The following is a 22,898-nucleotide window of genomic DNA, read 5'->3' as shown; positions in this document are numbered from 1 at the left end:
ATTATTAGTCTGTCTAAATCTCCAAAGCTCAAAATGCTGTTCCACCTTGTGATGTCATGAACAGCAACTTTTTCCCTTTAGTTCACAAGAGATTGGCCATTCGAGCGCTGAAATGATCCAAATGATTCTAGTGAAGGTGTGTGGAGTTTATAAACACAGTGGGGCACTTCCTGTATCACCGCTTGATGACATCACAAGGTGTAACAGAGTGTTTGAGAGAAGAACTCAGCCTAAATCTGCAGTGTTTGTGTGTTAAACGTGTGAATGAAACAAAACACAACTCCGGGTCTGTTTGTGATGAGGAGATCAGAAAACAGCATAACATGGGCCTTTTAAATATTACTCAAATGCAGTAGTCATAATCTGTGTTTCAAAGTTTTTATTATTTACACAGTTTGTACATTCACATCTGTCACAGTTTAAACAGATCTGGAGAGAGTTTCCCCTGAACACAAAACATTTACAGAGAGTATTGAAAACGCAAATAACAAAAAGCTGAAAAACAGGGCGCTTCCCTCTGTTCACTCATGGCATTTTTTCAAAGATCTGACTTTTCATATTTTCATATTTTTCACACACTGATTTTTGGAAGAATTTGCTTTTTTTTGTTGAGAAGTTCAGTTGTTCAAATGTACTAAATATGCAACAACAATAATGAAATAAAATATGTTTTGTAATAAGGACACAAAAATACCATCAGAACAATTTTCAATGGCTGGATCCATATTAACCAACTACATGGGGTACTTTTTTACTACTGCTACGACTACTATCGCTAATACTAATACTACTAATACTACTAATACTACTACTACCACTACTGCTGCTGCTGCTACAATCTCTGGACACAATTATTTACGGAAGAGTTGATCTGACAAAGTATGAAGTATTTTGTTATGTACTCCTGACAGTAGCTCTAGTAAAGTTAAAGTTAAAAAACATTAATCCAACATTTCATCAATAACAGATCTCTGGTTTATCAAAAACATGTGATTCTTGTTATAAAACACATTTTCACAGCTCTGGGTTCCAGATGCTTTTGAAATAAAGCTGTGAATGGCCTAAGAAAGGTTTATGAAAAGCATCTGGTTTAAGCCCAAGCCCAGTCCTGGTCCAGTCCTGGTCCAGTCCTGATCCAGTCCTGATCCAGTCCTGATCCAGTCCTGGTCCAGTCCTGATATAGTCCTGGTCCAGTCGTGATCCAGTCCAAACCCAGTCCTGGTCCAGTCGTGATCCAGTCTTCATCCAGTCGCGATCCAGTCCTGATCCAGTCCTGGTCCAGTCCTGATCCAGTCCTGGTCCAGTCCTGGTCCAGTCCTGGTCCAGTCCAAGCCCAGTCCTGATATAGTCCTGGTCCAGTCCTGATCCAGTCCAAGCCCAGTTCTGGTCAAGTCCTGATCCAGTCCTGATCCAGTCCTGATCCAGTCCAAGCCCAGTCCAAGCCCAGTCCTGGTCAAGTCCTGATCCAGTCCTGGTCCAGCCCTGATCCAGTCCAAGCCCAGTTCTGGTCCAGTCCTGATCCAGTCCTGATCCAGTCCTGATCCAGTCCAAGCCCAGTCCAAGCCCAGTCCTGGTCAAGTCCTGATCCAGTCCTGGTCCAGCCCTGATCCAGTCCAAGCCCAGTCCTGGTCCAGTCCTGGTCCAGTCATGATCCAGTCCTGATCCAGTCCTAGTCCAGTCCTGGTTCAGTCATGATCCAGTCCAAGCCCAGTCCTGGTCCAGTCCTGATCCAGTCCTGGTCCAGTCCTGATCCAGTCCTGGTCCAGTCCTGGTCCAGTCCTGGTCCAGTCCTGATCCAGTCCTGGTCCAGTCCTGATCCAGTCCTGATCCAGTCCTGACCCAGTTCCGTTCCAGTCCTGGTGCAGAAGTTGCCATTATGTATGTTGTGTTATCTCAAAATTTGTGATGTAAGCAGAATTAATCAGGGCTAAAGAGGGACTAAACCAGGACTATATCAGGACTGAACCGGACCAAACCAGGTCTGAACCTGGACTAAACTGGGACTTAACCAGGACTGAACCAGGACTAATCCAAGACAAAACCAGGGTAAGACTTTGACCAACCCAAAGCCTTTTGTTCCCTGTAAACCCAGTGCATGGGGATACAGTCAGAACTTAAAGGTGCACTATTTAAGTTTTCTGAAGGAGGGTCTGCCACCTGCTTGTCTCAATGGCAATGCTTTGCCAGGAATATTCCACAGTATGGCATTAAACTTTTTAATGTTGCATTTCTTCAGGTAATGGTGTTTTAAGTAGCTCAAAATACCTTGAAAATCCTGCATTCTTACTCATGGAGCTAGTAGTGTAATGCCATACTGTGGAAAATTATAGGCAACGCAATGACATCTCCATGGAGACAAGCAGGTGGCAAACCATGTACTAGAAAAATTACATAATGCATCTTTAATACACGTCCAGGTGAACTTAAAGCCCGTTTGAGACGAGTGCAGCAAATCAGTGTAATATTAGACAGATGTGGAGTAAACCAGCCAGTAAAAAACATCTGAAAAAATATAAAAAATGACATTAGAAAGAGTTTAAAAAGCAGAAATGACTCAAAACAAAGTCTCTGAGTTCAGATTCTGAACAGTTTATGTTGGTTTAAGCCACAGTCCAGCGTCGAGTTGTGAGGCAGTTTTCAAAATGTACAATTCCAGTTTTTCATTATAAAAAAGCGTTCATAGTCTCCAAGAGAAAAAGCAGAGTGGAATCTGCTGAACAATATATTTGAGTAAAAGTTGTGACTTAAGCTTTATGTTGACAGTCTGAAATGATTTGAACTTTTGTGTTTCGTGCAGTGCTCCTTCAGATATGATTTGGTTTGGCTCATTTCTTGTGTCTGTTCTTTGAAAATACCAGATTGTTGCTTCCAATTACATGAACATCAACTTACAATGTCCAGACAGTTACTCAGTCATGCATAGTAGAAGTCTTCCCAGATACTTTTTTACTCTTTATTAAATTAAGTAACTTTTTGAGTAACTTTTTGAACCAATACTTTCTACTTACACTTACAGGAACTTTATGTATCCTGCCTCGTACTGTTTTTAAAATTTAGAATCTGAGTCATGACTGTCTGCAGGTGCTGGGGTTTAGGTAGTGACCACTCAGATCAAAGAGAGGCATTTAAGGTTTAAATCAAACCTATTCTGCAAAAACTGACTTTTCAGACCTTTTAACCATGTTATAGTTGTTTCCCCTCACCACTGACTCATCCAACGTTGTATTTGGAGTGATTGGTGTTTGAGTAATCTTTAATCTCTTATTTTCAAGACGCCAGTTTGCTGATCAACTCCTGTTTTCACCTCCACGGTACACGCCCACTGTGACGTACACACCCACTGTGACGTACACACCCACTGTGACGTACACACCCACTGTGACGTACACACCCACTGTGACGTATGCACTTCGTTCTCCAGTTTTATTTTCTTAGTCGGTGATACTTGTAGGATTCAGCAGTGTTGTGTAGTAATTTTGGCCCAAATGATAAAAAATTTGCAGCTCACTAACATGATGTGCAGCTATCCCCAGGAGGGCCGACATGTTGTGCTGACATAGATCATAGTGTAATATGGGCACTTTAATAAATAGCAGAACCAGTGAAAGGTGAAAGGTCGTCTCTGGAATCTTTTTGCAGGTAAGGTCAGGTTTAACTGATGAGAAACGCCCCAAAGAAGCTGCTCCTCTCGTCCATGTCGACAGCAGAAGCGTTGGTTACTGTGACGAAGAGCCGGTCTCCTGTGGCCAGAGGAAACAGCCCCCCCTGGTGGGCGGAGTGCAGAGAGAACTCTGAGCCCCGAGACCAGCAGGAGGTCCGGCTCGTCTTCATCAGGAGGATGGGGACTGGGTATGAACTCACCTGAGGGAGGAAGGAAGGGGTAAATAAGGAATTAACAAGGAATACACCAGGGCAGAAACAGGACTAAAGCAGGGCAGAAACAGGACTGAACCAGGACAGAAACAGGACAAAACCAGGACAGAAACAGGACGAAACCAGGACAGAAACAGGACGAAACCAGGACAAAAACAGGACTAAACCGGGACAGAAACATGACTAAACCAGGACAGAAACAGGACTAAAGTAGGACTAAACCAAGATTGAAAAAGGAAGGAACCAAGACAGAGCATAAGGAAAGTGCACAAGGCCCTGTGTGGTTTAGGAAGTGCTCACCCTGGCCCAATGGAACCCTGACCAAGCCCCTAAATCTCTGTGTGTGTGAGAGCAGATGATCTGTGCCCAGACCCCACACCACTTTGCACAGAGGAAGAGGAGCCAAAGCACAGAGCTCACATACACACACATCCAGAAATAAATAATAAACTCCGACAGTGGACAGAGATAGAAGTTGCAGTCTCTGGTCTCCTGTTAAACTCTCACTGCTCCTCCTGTTGTTAAATCCATAAACTCAGAGAGAAGTATCACAGCAGACTCATATCTGCCTCACTGTATCACAGCTTTTCCATGTTGTTGGACGTATTTTCTCCACTAAAACATTAGCTCTTCAGCAACACATGTAACAAACAGCTCTGTGTTATGATGTCACCGGGCCGTGGCTCAGGTTGTGCAGCTGTGACACAGAACACTCCACAATAGAGCTTTAACATGGAGCAAAAAGCCTAGTTTTAGTGCGCCCACAATTAGTCCTAATAGTAATCCTAGTTTAGGTCTGGTTTAATCCAGTTTAAGTCCTGGTTTAGGCCTGGCTTGTCCTGGGTTAGTTCTGATATAGTCCTGGTTTAGTCCTGTTTTCTTACCTTCTTGTAGACATACTGAAGCAGTGGCCTCCCCCTCTCCCCCCTCTCCTCCCCCATGCCCCCCGGCTCCTCTGGCTCCTCTGGCTCTTCTGACTCCTCTGGCTCCCCCTGGTGGTGTCTAAAGTACACTTGAGCGTAGACGTAGTACAGGCCTCCGCGTGACACCACCAGCTCTCCCTGCTGGAGCTGTACATCCTGTAGGAAGGCCAGGCCCCTCTGTCCCTCCCACCACGAGATCTTCTGTCCCTGAACACGACGCCCGCTCCACGAAGTGGCTGAGGTGAGGGGGGAAGGGTATAGAGAGAGAAAAGGAGAGAGTTAGGAGTAGGTTAGAACCTGTGAGACAGACTCCAGTCAAACTGCAGATTGTGTACAAACTCAGACTCACCTCCTGCGTCTTGACTTGGTTTAGACACAAAGCTCCCGGTGACATGAGCCGCCACTTTGGGCCGGGAGGAGCTGTGGCCCTCCAGAACCACAGAGGGCAGCACTCGCGACACCTCGTCTAAAAGAGGAGACAGGAGATGCTTTAAGAACGATTCTATGTACCGCAAAGGTTACTGTTTTCTGTTAGCTTAGCATTCTGCATTCAGACCACTGAGTAAGGGGTGTCCTGGTCATTTGAGTGTCAACACCAAGCACCAGAAAACAGTTGAAAAATGTTACCTCTTTGCAAAATTTGTAAAGGATCTGGATCAAGGATCTGGCTCAGATTCAAAGGAGTTGGATGTGATTTTAACACCGTGACACTGTGATTTTAACAATGTGATTTTAACAATGAGACTTTAACTTTTCAACATGGCTCAAATAATATGCAGAATGAATCTGTTCCTGATCAGTGTGGAGTCACAGCTGCCCTGAGGCAGACTGACTGAATAAGATGAAATCTTAGTTTTTACTAAACCCCCAGACTTATAGATTGCTGCAGGGTGGGTCAAGTGTGGAGTGGAATCTAACCCTCAACCCTCAGATTTAAACTCTCACCTCTGACAGCTGAGGAGATTTGCCTCTGGTATCGCTGGGACAGGGACTGTGGACAGAAGACACGTTTATAAACTTTAATGTGACATTTTAAAAGCTGTTGTTGTTTTCTGATTTGAAATGCAATAACATTTGTGTCAGTACTGCAACAGAGACAGAGCAGAGGCCCAGGGGAGTCCAGGTGACTCCAGGCCAGGTGAGTGGTTGTAGCAGTAGCATGTTAGCTTAGTGGTTGTAGCAGTAGCATGTTAGCTTAGCCTGTGTAGTGACATTCCTTTGGTGATTACAGTGGATCTCTCATGAACGGCCTCTTTGTGCTAGGCTCAGATCATTTACACAGGCTCCAGAGAAACTACAGGCTCCAAGTACAACAGGACAAACAGCCCAAATGTGCAGGCTCCGCCCACAGGTACAAGCTCCACCCACTGTCAAATAGAGACAGATGATATACCTGTTCCAATATTGACATCGGCCGAATTTTTCTCGAATGTGATGAAGTCGTACTCAGATGGGGCCAAGAGACATGTTGACTTGTGAACATTGTACTTTACATGAAATATTCAAAAGGTAAAAGCACAAATGTTGAACCTGATCATTTCTAACAGGAACTCGGCTCAAGTGCTCACTGTATCACAACACAAACCTGCATTTGAACAATATTTATTTGAGCTGCATTTGTGTTAAATATGACTGGGCTATAGAATGTGGCAATGTCGTCTGAAACACAGCGATATCGGAGTATCATCAGAGTATTCATCAGACTCGTCTTTTGGAACAGACTCATAAGAAACAATGGAAACAGAAGAGACATGAGGCTAAAATATGTGTGTGATTCAGTCATGCAGCTAATTTTACATCCAAGACTAAACCATGACTACACCAGGACTAGACCAGGACTAAACCAAAACTAAACCAGGACTATACCAGGACTAAACCAGGACTATACCAGGACTATACCAGGACTAAACCAGGGCTATACCAGGACTAAAATCAAACCCAGACGGACTTATAAAGAAGACAAGTAACCTGGTGTGGTCAGTGTGGGGGGGTTGACACCGATGTCCAGAACAGCCAGACAGAGGGAGGAGGGAGGAACAGCCAAATGTGGAGTCCAGACTTTATGAATGTGGTCAGATAACAGCAGAATAATAGAAGAGGAGGAGGAGAGGAGGAGGGGAAGAGAGAGGAGGAAAGGAAGGATTGTTGGGAGAGAGAGAGGCGGGGGTGGAGAGAGAGAAAGAGAAGGACAGAGAGAGTGGGGTTGAGAGAAAGAGAGAGAAAGAGGAGGCAGAGAGGGGAAAAAGAAGGAGTGTGGGAGGGGAGAGAGAAGATAGAGGAGAGAAGGGTGTAGAGAGGAGGAAAGGGGGTAGAGAGGAGAGTGAAGAGGAATAAAGAGGAGAGAAAGATGGAGAGTGTGGAAGGTAAGAAAAAGAGGGAAAGAGAAATAGGAGAGGAGGGGAGAGAAAAGGGATAGGGGAAGAGGAGAAGAGGGGGGAGGAAGCGAGAAGGCAAGAGGGATGGAGGGGGGAGAGAGAGAGAGGGAGGGATAAAGGGGGAGAGTGTGGGAGGAGAAGGAGAAAGAGGAGTGGGAGAGAGGGAGGGAGAGAGGAATGAAAGAGGGAGAAGGAGAGGGAGTGTGGGAAAAGAGAAAAGATGGAGGAGGTGTCAGAACTTAATCAGGAGGATGAACGACTTTGACCTGGAGATACAACTGAAGCATGTTTAGAGAAGAGGAGGAATACATCCGTTATCCTGTGTGTCAGATGCCCTCCCACCCTCCAACAACCCTGTGTGTCAGATGCCCTCCCACCCGCCAACAACCCTGTGTGTCAGATGCCCTCCCACCTGCCAACAACCCTGTGTGTCAGATGCCCTCCCACCCTCCTATAACACTGTGTGCCAGATACCCTCCCACCCTCCAACAACACTGTGTGTCAGATGCCCAGTATTAGTAGTAGCAGTAGAAGTACCTTGTCTATGAGCAGGTGCAGCTGCAATAGCAGTATAGTAGTAGTTGTAATAGAAGCAGTAGTTGTAGTAGTTGCAGTAGTAGTTGTAGATGTAGTAGCAGCAGCAACAGTGGCAGTAGTAGCAATAGTACCTTTTCTATGAGCAGGTGCCATTGCAATAGTAGTATAGCAGCAGTAGCAGTTGTAGTATAGCAGCAGTATAACAACAGCAGTAAAGTAGTAGTAGCTTTTCTGTGAGCAGTTGCAGTAGTAATAGTATTAGTATAACAGTAGTAGTACCTTCTCTATGAGCAGGTGCAATAGTAGTAGTAATAGTTATTGTATAGTTGTAATAGTAGTAGTATAACAGTAGTAGTACTTTCTCTATGAGCAGTTGAAGTAGTAGTAGTAGTAGTAGTAGCAGTAGTAGTTGTATAGTTGTAATAGTAGAAGTATAACAGTAGTAGTACTTTCTCTATGAGCATTTGAAGTAGTAGTAGCTGTATAGTTGTAATAGTAGTAGAAGTGGTATAGTTGTAGTAATAGTAGTATAACAGTAGTAATACCTTCTCTATGAGCAGGTGCAGTTGCTGGGTGACCTGGGAGCAGGGGTCAGATGAGGACAAGTCGGCTCCGGTCAGAGTCAGACATGACACACTGCTGCGAGCGAACGTCTCCTTCATCTGGAACAGACACAAACACACAAACTTAAACACACACAAACACACAGATACACAGGTTAGACCCTCCTCCAGATCTGAGCTGGTCCTGGTTGTCACTAGAAACTAGATCCTCATTGTTGATAGGTATCGATACAAAAAAGTGACATTGACAGGACAGAAATGAACCTTTCCTGAATATGTTTATAATGATGTGTCTCTGTATGTTTCACAAGTATAAGGCACATAGACTAGTATACACACATGGACTACTATGAACCTACGGCACACCGAAGGAGTACACAATATAAGGGCACATGAGAACAGAACACAAAGTACTACCATTTAATGTGGAAAAGCACAGACTATTGTCTAAAGAAAGAGTGTTTTATTATCATCGTGGTATTGGGGTCAGTATTGTGTATCAAGTCTAATCCTTAGTATCAAAAATCAAAAAATCAAATTTGAAACTTCAGTATCATTACAACACTGTTGTGCATGTTTTGGGCTGTTGGGAGAGCTCCTCTGACTCATATAAACTCACATAACAGTGGTATGAGTTCAAAGGTCACGTGTACCAGTGCAGCCTTGGGCACTTCCTGCTATTGAACTGTTTTTTTATCTGTGAGAGAAACCTGCTCAGACTGAAGCTGGATCCAAACCAGAACCAACAACAACAACGTACAAATATAAAACTGGACCTGGACCAGAACTGCACCACAGCACTGTAAAAATATAAAACCAAAAGACTACAGCACTGTAAAAAGTAGTGAAAGCTAAAAGTAAAATCTGTCAACTGGGCAAATCGTTGCAGTAGTAAAGACGTTTGGCTGCTCACCCAAGACATTTCTTCAGTTCTGATCAGATTATTGGTGGACACTGCCTTATATCTGTCTGAAGGGAGGACCTAACTGCACTGAAACTGGAAACAGCTTTTGTTTACAGTTTGTTTGTAGGCTAGGTCTATTGAACTATACTAAGTGTGCACTGTGCCCGAGACGTACTTAGCATATTTAATAATCATGATCATTGCACATGATTATAATCGCCTTTACGGCAGCAGACTGCCTCATGTTTCCAGTTTCGATACAATGTTTAGATGTTACTTCTGGTGTTTGCCCACAAGGGGGCCCTCTATCACAGCAATGAAACTTGTTAGCTTCTGTGCCTATGGCTCATGGCTAGTGGGCAGGCAGTGGATCTCCATCCAGATGAAGCCACACATTTATATCCTCCACTCAAGAAGTTGAAGTCTGATGTGTGGAACTATTATGGCTTTGAAAAACAAGACCAACAAGGAGATGAGCCACCAATCTGCAGAGCCTGCTGAAAAAAGTTTTAGCTCTGAGGGCAAACACAAGCAACTTGCGTGCACATTCACAAGACAAAAATCCTGCTTTGTTTGCCAAACTTGGGGCAAAAATATCCATCATAAGTAACATACCATGTGAAATAAACTATTGAATGTAGTTTGTGTTTGGACTTGTATGAATAATGGTACGTGTTTGTGTCGACTTTGCTATTGCTAGATTAGCACTAGCTGAATAGCATTTTGCACAGCTGATGGCTGCGGTGTCAACATATCCTTTATCATATCCTTTTTCTGGGGCTTTCTCAGGTTGGTTCATGTGGGGTTTTTTTAAGAGTCAAGAGTTATATAAGTGACACATTTATTATTCAGGCATTGTTAATTTCACTGGCAGCAAAAACAAACAAAGGCAATCGCTCAGACATCTTCAAATTGTATGGTAACTGTTTTATTGACTTAAAAAAAAAGTAAACCTCGGTTTAATAAATATCGTGATAATATTGTTAATTCCAATTATTTTGCTCAAAATAATCGTAAGTCTAAATTTTAATATCGTCCCATCCCTAATTCATACACCCCTTAGTGGGTGTTTTTCATGCTTATTAGCATCCTGGCTAGCTCTAGTGTTCTCTTTGTTTCCTTTGTTTGCTTTGGGTCCGAAGATGGAGTTATAGATGGGGGATAGATGATGTCTGAGGCCTCCATTCCTGTTCAAGGAAGAATTGTCTTTTCTAACAGAAATAGCTTCTTTAACTCTCCTCTCAAACCATTTCTTTTCTATGGCTCAGATCTGAAACTCACTATCTTCAGAGCAGTGATTAGTGTCTTTGAGATGGAGATGTACAGCAGACTGGGGTCCAGAGGAGCTCTCGCGACAGTATTGGTACATTCTCATGGTATCTGCTGTTTGATTCACACCATCCACTGCAGCACAAACTCAGAGTTATCTGTACTCAAAACCACAGAGCTCAAGTGGTGCCCACAAACACAGAGGAAAAAGTGAAGGAGGAACAACACGTGGAGAAAGCCCTCTCTGTGGATATCTAAAATGGGCCTACAATAGATCTAAGAGAGCTAAAAACAGGACAACAGGGAATCTGAACCTAGAAGAAAAGGATGTAACTATTCCTTAGAGAGCGGGAGTGTCTGAAAAACCTCAGAGAATTTTCAGACAGTTTGAGATTCCTGTCTATTTCAAACCTACAAACACTTTAAGACAAACTGGTCCACTCAAAGAACAAAACCCCAAGCCATAAACAAAGTAATGTAGTCTACTCCATTCAGTGTAGCCACTCCATAAGAGAATGTACCAACACTGTCATGAGAGCTCCTCTGGACCCCAGTCTGCTGTGCATCTCCATCTCAAAGAAAAGAAATGGTTTGAGAGGGGAGTTAAAGAAGCTATTTTTGTTAGGAAAGACAATCCTTCCTTGAACAGGAATGGGGACTTTAGACCTCATTTGTCCCCAATCTATAACTCCATCCACAAAGACCCAAAGCAAACAAAGGAAACAAACAGATCAATAGGGCTAACCAGGATGCTAATAGATGTGAAAAATACCCACAAAGAGTTGAGTGAATATGCTAAGTATGTCTCAGGCACACAAAAATATAAAACCAAAGCAGACCACAGCTGGTCTAAACTAAGACTTTAACAGGCCTAAAACAGGATTAGACCAGGACTAAAGTTGAGACTGGAACTGTAAACATAGCTTGTTTTTTTTCTTATGGAACTGAAAGTGAAAGTATGCAAAGTATGTGCCCAACATTAGAAGAGAAGATTTGATCAATAAAATGTATTTGCAACTAGTCACAAAAAGTATTAAATAAAGATTTTGATCATAACTTCTTAAACCACCCAAAGTGGGTCTACCACATCTACGGCAAAAAGACTGGAGATATGTTGTTTTTTTTGCTTTGAGTTTTTATTTTTTTGAAAGACTGAAATCTGGCGTCTGCTCCAAACAGTCTTTTACTGAAAAAGGGTTGGCTGTGGACCTCTGCATTAAAAACATTCACCTGATCACTGACCATTAGACACGGCTGAATTTCAATCTTAATTAAAATGTTATCTTCCTGAGTCTCAAGGTTAAAACTGCATTTGACCGATTTGACCAGTGTGTCTGGGTTAAACCTGCCGGACGAGGTTGGTCGTGCTCCGTGGTCCCATTACAAACCCTTCTGGATTCAAACACAAATAGAAGGCTTAGGCAAGACTAAACCAGGACTAAACCCGGACTAAACCCGGAATAAAACAGGACTACACCCAGCCTAAACCAGGACTAAATCAGGTTCAAACCAGCTCTGTATCAGGACTAAATGAGGTCCAAGCTTTAATCAACACAAGAGCAAGAATGTGCAGATGTAACTAAATCTGGACTAAAAAGACCCCAGTGCTGCCTCGCCAATCTGTCTCTCCCTCTCTCCCTCCCTCTCTTCCTCAGTGTAACTTGGTCTCTGTTGTTTGTTCAATCTAATTAGGCATTACCCCTCTCTCCCTCTCTTCCTTGTCCCTCTCTCCCTCGATCCAACTCTAATTGGGCATTACCTCTTGACCCCTCTCTCTCCCCTTGCCCTCTTCCTCTTTCTCCCTATCCCTCCTCCCTCTCCCTCCCTCTTCTCCTCTCTCTCCCTATCCCCCCTCCCTCTTCTCCTCTCTCTCCCTTGCTCCCTGTTGTTATCAGACTCTAATTGGGCATTACTTCTCTCCTTCAGCTCATTTAAACTCGGCTCTCTTTCTTTTCCTGGTGTTTTTCAAGTGGTTATTTTTTTAAATCAGCACAAACAAACTCTCTTCATCCAAAACTCATTTAAGCTTTAGACCCATGAGCCAAAACAAGCACCAGTCTGCAAGCACCACAGGAGACGCAGAGAGAGATTCAACCAGGACTGAACCAGGACTACACCAGGACTACACCAGGACTACACCAGGACTGAACCAGGACTACACCAGGACTGAACCAGGACTACACCAGGACTACACCAGGACTGAACCAGGACTACACCAGGACTGAACCAGGACTGAACCAGGACTACACCAGGACTGAACCAGGACTACACCAGGACTGAGTCAGGACTTATTCAGGACTGAACCAGGACTAAACCAGGGCTAAATCAAGACTAAACCAGGATTACACCCAGACTAAACCAGGACTGAATCAGGACTGAACCAGGATTAAACCAGAGCTAAATGAGGGCTTAATCAGGACTAAACCAGGATTAAATCAGGACCAAGTTAGAAATGAACTAGGACTAAGGTCTGCATTCGTGTACTTTGGGGTACAGACTTGTGGGTGCAGACTCGGAGATGGACTGGAGGAGTTCACCAGCACACACTCTGCTCACTCACCTTTTGGCACAGATGGATTTGATGACATCACAGGTCAAAGGTCTAAGAATCTTTAAGCATAATATACATAGGGTTCTTTGTCTGTACTGAACACATGTACAGAAAATACACATTCAGAATATTCTGAGCAACTGTAAACTACTCCAGTACAGTTTCATTTGAATACCACCACTGTTCCCTCTAAGCTGCGCGTGTGGGCAATTGCGCACTGCTGACACGGTCTCCACGCACAGAAAATCTGTGCTGCGCACAAAAAAATCGTACTGAAGCTGAAAATAAAATAAACACAACAATTCATTCTGCGCTATTTTTCAATGTGAGTCAGTGAGTATGACCGGGGACGAGCTGCTCCAGACAATTATGTGATTCACATACATTTTTGAGCAGCTTATCAACGTCATTGACAGGCGTCCTCATGTGCCACTATCAGTGTTTTAGCCGATGTGGCCGACATGGAGTGAAAACTCGCTAATGATGCTAAGTGCTGTTTAACCCCTTAAAGTTCCGACGGCCCGCCCTCGGGCACACTGTTACGCACTATTTTGCAGCAGTTTTGCATTTTAAACATGACGAAACGTACAAAACAAAGGAAGTACGCGACCGAGGACACTGTGGATGTTTGTACAAGTTAAACTAGAGGCATCTTGGACCCGGAGCAGTTCGTGGAACCGAGTGAAGATCTCATGGTGGACTCAGGAGCAGAGGACCTTATGATTTGATAGACTGGATGAAGTTCCTGATCGGTAAGCGTGGTTTATTCTGCTATTGACTTAATTGTGGGTCAAATATGTATAATGTGTAATCATTAGCATTAGCTAATGCCAATCTGTGCCCCCCCGACCACCACCAATCATCACACACACACCACTTGGGTGAAGGACACAATGACAGAAGTTGGTCCGAGTGGGACTCAATCCTCCGACCTCTGTCACAGAATGACTGTCACACTGTCACATGTACAGTGTATTTTTAGTTTCCAGTGTGTGTTTGTTTACATTTTGAAGTGTGTGGTTTGTAAATATATATTTATTTTGACCCATACCACTTGTTTTGAATATATTTTATATACAAATACACATTATATATTGTGTTTTGATATGGTATGTAAATGTACAGTAATAGAGCAGCTGGGTGTGCAGACACAGATTCCTCTCAGTGTGTATTGGTCATTGATACTGTCACTAGTTTATGAGTTGTAAAAATCAAGAAAAAGCTTCACACAATGGCTTATACTCATAATACAAGTCAGAGCTTTATGATAAAAATGTTAAGTGCTTTCAAAATTGGAGTTTACAGTTGTCTTGGTTTGGTTGGAAGCTCATGTTTTTCCATAGTTAAAATTAAATATTTATACTTCCAATATGGTATGGTATGCTTTTATTTGAAACAGGGACAGTGCACAACATTACATTGACCTTAAAAACAGGAAAGATGTCTGGTGCCAGGTTATAGCATAAATACTAATTTCCACCTGTAGTCCCTACAGGTCCCTATAGCATTAATATACTACACAGGTCATGAGCAAGATTTTTGTCATTTTCATTGTATAAGTGCAGTATAAATGCGGTAATTTGATTCTTTTAATAAACCATTTAACTTGGATGGATGCGATGCAGCATGACCACAGTGCACATGTCTGATGTTGCTCACAGTCGTCCATGGGACGCTCAGGGAGTTTGTGTGTTTGCTCAGACTCGTGAAAAATTAGAGGGAACATTGAATACCACTATTCATTTTTTAAATCAAAAGAATACCCGGTGGTATTCTAAGCATTCAGACACATATTGCCCAGTTAGCTTTGAGCTCTCATGCACATTTAGGCCAAGATGCATGACGATGCTGTCATTAATAATATTAAAAGAATTAATAGATGAGAAATCATTTCATAATGATTTAAATACATAAATAAAGACCAATGAAATTATCCAGCTTAAGATGGACTTTCATTTACTCATCATTCAGAGTGAGAACCAAAAGTTTGTTTCAAAGTTTCTGGTACTGAAAAGCCTGCTGCATTGTCCTCATCTGTTCATATATATGCTCATATAATTGGATATTCTACACTAATAATTGTGAGGAAATGGTAAAAAACTAAACAAACCTTAATAAATAAACCTTGTGGAGGCTTAACACACTGTGTGAAATGTGCCGCACTGAGGAGAACTGCCACAAATAAAACCATCTGGTCATTAAGGTCTATTCCAAGGCACTGGAGAGGAGAATCCGTCCAATAGTCGAACCTCGGATTCAGGAGGAGCAATGTGGTTTTCATCCCAGTCGTGGAACACTGGACCAGCTCTCCACTCTCCATCGGCTGCTGGAGGGCTCATGGGAGTTTGCTCAACCAGTCCACATGTGCTTTGTGGATCTGGAGAAGGCATTCGACCGTGTCCCTTGTGGTGTCCTTTGGGGGGTGCTCCGGAAGTATGGTGTCCGGGGCTCTTTGCTAAGGGCTGTCCGGTCCCTGTATGACCAGAGTAGGAGCCGTGCATGTTGGACTCCGCCAGGGCTGCCCTTTGTCACCGGTTCTGTTCATTATATTTATGGACGGAATTTCTAGGCGCAGCCAGGGGCTGGAGGGGGTCTGGTTTGGGAACCACAGGATTTCATCTCTGCTGTTTGCAGATGATGTTGTCCTGATGGCTTCTTGGAGCCAGGACCTGCAGCAGGAACTGGGGTGGTTTGCAGCCGAGTGTGAAACGGCTGGGATGAGAATCAGCTCCTCCAAATCCGAGGCCATGGTTCTCAACCGGAAAAAGGTGGCTTGCCCTCTTCGGGTGGGTGGAGAGTCTCTGCCTCAAGTGAAGGAGTTCAAGTATCTCGGAGTCTTGTTAACGAGTGAGGGAAGGATGGAGCGTGAGATTGACAGGCGGATTGGTGCAGCGTCTGCGGTGATGCGGTCGCTGTATCGGTCCGTTGTGGTAAAGAAGGAGCTGAGCCGGAAGGTCAATGTATGTTCCTGCCCTCACCTGAGCTTTGGGTAATGACTGAAAGGACAAGATCGTGGATACAAGCAGCTGAAATGGGTTTCCTCAGCAGGGCGGCTGAGCACTCCCTTAGAGATAGGGTGAGGAGCTCAGTCACACGGGAGGAGTAGAGCTGTTCTAGGCATGTCCCACCGGGAGGAGGCCCCGGGAAAGACGCAGGACATGCCGGAGGAACTATGTCTCTCAACTGGCCTGGGAACACCTTGGGGTCCCACTGGAAGACATGTCTGGGGTGAGGGAAGTCTGGGAGTCCCTGCTTAGACTGCTGCCCCCGCGACCCGGCCCCGGATAAGCGGAAGAAAATAGATGGATGGAGGTCATTAACTGCTTTGAATTACCTGCTCGCTGTATTTGTCAACTTTGCTCGCTCTGTACACATATAAAGAAGTAGACGAAGGGCGCATAACGTCACCCACAGCGCAGAGCTCCAGTCAAATGGAGTTGCAGTTATAATGCAGTTACAGGGGCCAATTTGGTGAAAGTTACATATTTGGAATTCCGAACGCGAGTATCATAGCAACCAAAGAGCCAATCTGGAGTGAGGCTGTTGAAAATAACACCCCTTCTCGCCCACACGGCTGGTTTAGTAGGGAATGGACGCTTCAATCAAATCTGATGCTAGCGTTAGTGGGAGCAACCTTGGGGAAAGATTCAATAGTTATTAATGTTCACATCTTCATTTACCAAATAGTGAAATAAAAACACAAGGATCATGTAGAGCGGGTTAATCTGAACATTTTGCAACACTGCAACATTTACAGAGATAAGGATGATAATTGTTAATAATTGAGTCAATGGAGCCGGAAGCGCACCCATGATCAGTTCCTATTTCGAGCGCGGCGGCTAGCAGGTTAGCCATGTCCATTTACATATACAGTCTATGCTCTGTACACACACAGCTCTTTGTGTGGGCAGTGGAGACAGCAGCGGGCTGTTGCAGTGATCGGCTGCAGGTACATTGTGGGAAATATACAGAGTATGGGCAAGTCTCCTTCAGTGCATCCCCGGTAAAACGGGTGGAGCAAGTTCTCATCCGAAGATTTATTGCCGTGAAGCGGACTCTGAATTGGAACAGAACTTGATCTCAGAAGGTGACGTTTTTAAGTACACAAGCACACAAGTCTGCCCAAGCACAAGGACTGAGAAACAACCCTGGATTAAACCAGGACTGAATCAGGACCACACCACACCACACCAAGATTGATTCAGAACTGAACCAGGATTGAACGAGGTCTAAACTCAGACTGACCCAGGACTGAACCACGACGCCTCTAGAACTCAAGACCAGACACCACACAGCCTTTTGGGTTTATGAATCCAGCCCGCCAAACGTGACCAAATTATATTAAAATAGATGAGGGTAAACCTTGTTCTATTTACCTTTTCAACAAGTTGTTGATCTTTTGGCACTTGATAAAACTTAATGTGAGTTTTTCTGCTGTGTTCATTTAACTGAAATGTAATAAATTAATTATTTATTTAATGCGTCGAAAAGAATTTGTACAATGAGCCTTGCATATTCATGCTTCGTTACATGTTACAAAGCATGAATATGATTAGTAACATGTAACAAATTTCTAATGTAATATATGCATATATATGTATATATGTATAATGTCAAATTTTAGAACCCAGTGTGGCCCATGTGTCAAAAAGTTTGCTCACCCCTGCTCCAGACAAAGTGTTATGCTCCAGCTTAAGTGCACAATGTGCACAGACTGTGGAGGCTCTGCAGAGGCTCAGACTCTAATAATGAAAGAGAAAAGACATCAGGAGCAGACGCACAACTCTGAGCTAGAACTGCTCCAATCAAGTCATTACAAATATTACAGTGGCACAGAGGCTGGGTGGTTAGCACCACACTTCACAGCAAAAAGGCTCTGCGCTTAACTTCCAGCTTTTCTGAGTAGAGTTTGCATGTTCCCTCTGTGTCTGTGTGGAGTTTGGATGTTCTCTCTGTGTCTGTGTGGAGTTTGCATGCTCTCTCTGTGTCTGTGTGGAGTTTGCATGCTCTCTGTGTCTGTGTGGAGTTTGCACGTTCTCTCTGTGTCTGTGGGGAGTTTGCATGTTCTCTCTGTGTCTGTGTGGGGTTTGCATGTTGTCCGTGAGTCTGTGTGGGTTCTCTCTGTGTCTGTGTGGAGTTTGCATGTTCTCTCTTTGTCTGTGTGGATTAACCCAAAACATGCACAATAGGTCTAATCCTCCAGCTAAAATAGTCCTGACCAAGACTAGCTCAATGTCTGGAGATGGGTCCCGGGCGCTGTGCAGCAGTAGCTCACTGCTCCTGACCGGCTGCCCCAGCAGCACTGGTTGGAGGATGGGTCAAATGCAGAGAGTGAATGTCCCTCATGGTGAGGGACAAATAAAGTGCCCCTTACTATTGTAGCCTTTGGTATATGGTGGGATCGTTCTTGCACATTCTCTCTGTGATATAAATGTGAGTCCATATCGCTCTGGTCTATACTTTCTACACTGACATGTCTTGGCTGCAGCCTCTTTATGAACGATCTGCTGGAGGAAAACTCCAGAAACATGTCCAAAACTCTGTCGACACGAGACAAAGAGGCAGATCTGAGCCAAAACCAGCAGTGAAACCATCAGAGCTACAACAAGATCCAATCAGCTCTCAACACAGTCACATAAACACTCTATACTCCACTGCAGCAGCACAACCACCAGCCTCCTTAAGACTCTCCATCCTCTTCACCGCCCCTTGTGTCCAAGGCCCAGAGAGAGATTTTTAACAAATTATTAGTTTTTCCTTACACCAGGACTAAACTAAGACAAAACAAAGACTAAACCAGGACCAAGGACCAACTAAACCAGGTCTGAAAGAGAGCTAAAATAGGGCTAAACCAGGACAAAAGCAGGTCTGAAACAGGGCTACAATAGGGCTAAACCAGGGCAAAAGCAGGTCTGAAACAGGGCTACAATAGGGCTAAACCAGGACAAAAGCAGGTCTGAAACAGGGCTACAATAGGGCTAAACCAGGGCAAAAGCAGGTCTGAGACAGAGGTAAAATAGGGCTAAACCAGGGTAAAAGCAGGTCTGAAACAGGGTTAAAATAGGGCTAAACCACAACAAAGGCAAATCTGAAACAGGGCTGAAATAGGGCTAAACCAGGACAAAAGCTGGTCTGAAACAGGGCTAAAATAGGGCTAAACCACGACAAAGGCAGGTCTGAAACAGGGCTACAATAGGGCTAAACCATGACAAAAGCAGGTCTGAAACAGCTAAAATAGGGCTAAACCACAACAAAAGCAGGTGTGAAACAGGGTTAAAATAGGGCTAGACCACAACAAAAGCTGGTCTGAAACAGCTAAAATAGGCCTAAACCAGGACAAAGGCAGGTCTGAAACAGAGCTACAATAGGGCTAAACCAAGACAAAGGCAGGTCTGAAACAGGGCTACAATAGGGCTAAACCATGACAAAAGCAGGTCTGAAACAGCTAAAATAGGGCTAAACCACAACAAAAGCAGGTGTGAAGCAGGGTTAAAATAGGGCTAGACCACAACAAAAGCTGGTCTGAAACAGCTAAAATAGGCCTAAACCAGGACAAAGGCAGGTCTGAAACAGAGCTACAATAGGGCTAAACCACGACAAAGGCAGGTCTAAAACAGGGTTAAATAGGGCTAGACCAGGACAAAAGCTGGTCTGAAACAGAGCTAAAATAGAGCTAAACCAGGGCAAAAGTTGGTCTGAAACAGGATCATTTCAGCGCTTGAATTGCCAATCTCTACTGAATTAAAGGTAAAAGGAGCTGTTAACTTGAAAACTACCACTTCATGACATCACAAGGTGGAACAGAGCATTTTGAGCTTTGGAGATGTAACAGACTAATAAAAAGGTAATAAAGGGTTACTCAAACATGTGTGAATGAAACAAAACACAACTACAGGTCTGTTTTTGAGGAGGTAACATTATAAAATGACTTAAAGCTCACAAGAGTCAGTTTTGTGTAATGTAGGATATTTAAGTAAAGATTATGAGTTATTCTCTCTCTCCGCGGGGCACATTTCGATCCTTGTCCAAACTTCTGTCAGTTTTGCTTGTCTGCAGCTCGAGCCAAAACAAGTTAATTCTTATCTGAGCCTTTCACAAACAGCTCATAAAAACACAACACTTCCTTATTCCCGCCTCAGCAACAATCACAACTGCCCCACTACAGAATGCTTATCATAATGCTAAACAGAAAGTTAAACATAATGCTAAACAGAAAGTTAAACAGAAAGGTCCAGGCTTCACAGAGAAGACAGTGCATTAAACCATGTAACCTTCGTCATGAGCAGTTTTATTTCAGTTTGGAAATAAAACAAAGTGGAATTGTCGAGTAGTGTTGCACAAGACATCGGAAAAATATCAATATTGCAAAACTGGCTGAGGCAATCATCATTAACACAAGAAAATAAAGACATCACAACAGTTCTCTATCTGACAGAATGTTGTGTTGTTTTTTTATTAAAGCCACAGTATGTAACTTTTAAACCAAAAATACACTATAATAAAGGCATGTTTTTCAATTTTATTTTTATTTTTTGCACTGGAAAACACGCATCCTTACTGTGAGTGTGCTTACATCTCCGCAAACCTGACTCTTACTTGGCTTGGAGAAGAGCCCCCTTACACTTGCTTCCATGGAAATGTTGTTTCTTTAGCTATAATATTCCACAGTATAGCATTAAACTCATCTGTCTCCATGGAGAATGTTCTGAAGTATAGTTTTAACTTTTCATTCCCATGGAATCATGCAGGTGACGTGCCACCTCCAAAAAGTTACATACAGTAGCTTTAAAATGTAAAAAAGGGCAGATTTGATGCTTTTAGTCCCACTTTTGCCTTGTTTTGAGTGTTTTTTATTTCAACATGTTTGACTATTAAACCCTGGACATTTTTGTTTTCATTTAAGTGAAGTTATTACATCAAAAACTACATTAAAACATGGCAACAATCGTTTTCTGAATGAAAACAGATACAGAGCAGCTGTGCTGTGTGTGAATAATAATCAGACTACGCCTCTTATAAAGTGTCATTAATGCAGTAATAATGCAGCAATAATGCAGCAATAATGCAGCAATAATGCAGTAATAATGCAGTAGATTAATGCATCATTAAGATGCTGAACAGGTTTGGTCAGATGAATATGAAATAATGAGCTCCAGTATTTTTATTTTATTTATTAAGCTTTTTTATGAAAAAGGGGCAGTTTTTAAGTCCTAAAACTTTCACTTCCTTTTATTCGAGGTTTTCAAGTAGTTTACATTTAGTTTTAAACTTTGTAATAATCCAGTAATAACGCAAAGTCCTGTGTCCTGCCTCCTGTTCATATTTAGACTGTGCCTCCTACAGCCTCATGTGTGATTCATGCTTTCATAACAAGAGGAGCATGAATTTATAAAGTGCTGAACTGTTGAAAAAGTTTCTTGGAAAAGCAGCAAGTTCAAACAAGTTCACGTGAAGAAAGAGGCGCGCGAGGACGTCCTCTTCCAACCAAAGACACAGCTGAAACACGCGTTAAAGCTCATCACTGGGATCATTTAATGAATATCGAGTCTTACCGCGCTGAGAGCCGAGCTGAAGTGCAGCACGGTAATAGTGACGGCCACAGTCTGCAGCAGGACCGCGGTCAGCAGCAGCAGCCCGAGCCGCGGGCCGGAGCTCGTCATGGCGGCCTGCTGTGAGCGCCTGCCAGGCCTCTGGAGCTCCGAGTGCGGCCACCTCTGCCCCGAGCGCCGCTGTCTGTGGGACCACCGCCTCCACCGCCTCCACCGCGCGGAGAACAATGGCTTTGGACCGCGCTGCACTTTGGGACCTGGCCACGTGCACGAGCGCGCGCGGGCACGAGCGTGAGGTGGAGGAGGCGGGTCGGTGCGCGCTCCCGGGACTTTCCTCAATATGATACAGAGCAATGTTTCTCAAACTGTGGCACTGGGACACTCTTCAGTTTGGGGGTTAAACTCATTTAGAGTTCATTTTTTTATCCACATTTGGATCAAATGATCCAATTTTAAACTCCTGGATTAGACCTAGAATAGTCCTGTTATAGACCTGGTTTAGTCCTGGATTAGACCTAGAATAGTCCTGTTATAGACCTGGTTTAGTCCTGGAATAGACCTGGAATAGTCCCGTTATAGACCTGGTTTAGTCCTGTTATAGACCCAGAATAGTCCATTGTAGACCTGGTTTAGTTCTGGTGGTACTTGGAAAGCCACATCTTTTCTTTGGTGGTACTTGGTGTGTAAAGTTTGAGTGACACTGGTGTAGAGTAAATTAGAGAGATCATGGATTTCATTATTGTTGTTTTGCAAAAGTAGCAAAAATCAAATAATAAAAATAAAATTAAAATGTGTGCTTTTCAGATTGTAGAATGTGATGATGTCATACTCCCAGAGGGGGGCAAGACCCAGATGCCCTGTTAATTACACCGCACTTTGCCATGGAATATCCATAAGGAAAACCCCTCTTATTGGCCAGACCCAAGAGTCATTGTCTACAACAGGGATGTCCAAACTTTTTGCAGTGAGGGCCAGATTAGGTGAGGTGAAAAGCTGTGGGGGCCGACCATTCACCCTGATCCTTCTTTGAACCATTAATATTAAATGCACATGAACTATTTAATTTTTTTTTTTTACTTTTTATTGCAACTGGCTTTCACCTTTCAAAAACAAAATGAATTATACACAGATTATAAACATGAAAAAGTGAACATGTAATCTGTGGTTTTGATTATCACAATAAAATTAATTCACTGAGATTTTCAAATTTATTCACCAAACAAACTGAGACTGGACTGAAACTGAGATCTGGACTGTAGTAAATAGGCCTGGTCTGGCTCAAAGACGGTGGTTTGGATGTGCAAAACGTCACGCAGGTGAGTCAGTTTTGTCCTCGCACGGTTCTTGTTAAAGT

At 43.4% G+C, this 22,898-nt stretch overlaps 1 protein-coding gene across 1 annotated transcript; it reads right to left on the bottom strand.

Moving 5' to 3' along the window:
- Nucleotides 1-390: 390 nt before the first annotated feature.
- tnfsf10 (TNF superfamily member 10) lies at nucleotides 391-21,825 on the bottom strand. The gene is made up of 6 exons (XM_033986077.2): nucleotides 21,548-21,825; nucleotides 8,254-8,370; nucleotides 5,742-5,787; nucleotides 5,146-5,262; nucleotides 4,758-5,032; nucleotides 391-3,861 (listed from the first exon to the last, which is right to left on the bottom strand). The coding sequence occupies exons 1-6, from the start codon at nucleotides 21,653-21,655 to the stop codon at nucleotides 3,652-3,654; spliced, it is 873 nt and encodes a 290-aa protein (XP_033841968.1). The 5' UTR covers nucleotides 21,656-21,825; the 3' UTR covers nucleotides 391-3,651.
- Between the last annotated feature and the right edge of the window lie 1,073 nt (nucleotides 21,826-22,898).

The sequence above is a fragment of the Periophthalmus magnuspinnatus genome, chromosome 20, assembly GCF_009829125.3.
Source record: "Periophthalmus magnuspinnatus isolate fPerMag1 chromosome 20, fPerMag1.2.pri, whole genome shotgun sequence".
In the NCBI taxonomy this organism is placed as follows: Eukaryota; Metazoa; Chordata; class Actinopteri; order Gobiiformes; family Gobiidae; genus Periophthalmus; species Periophthalmus magnuspinnatus.
Note: the sequence above shows the minus strand (reverse complement) of the source record. Positions and strands in the feature narration are given on the sequence as shown.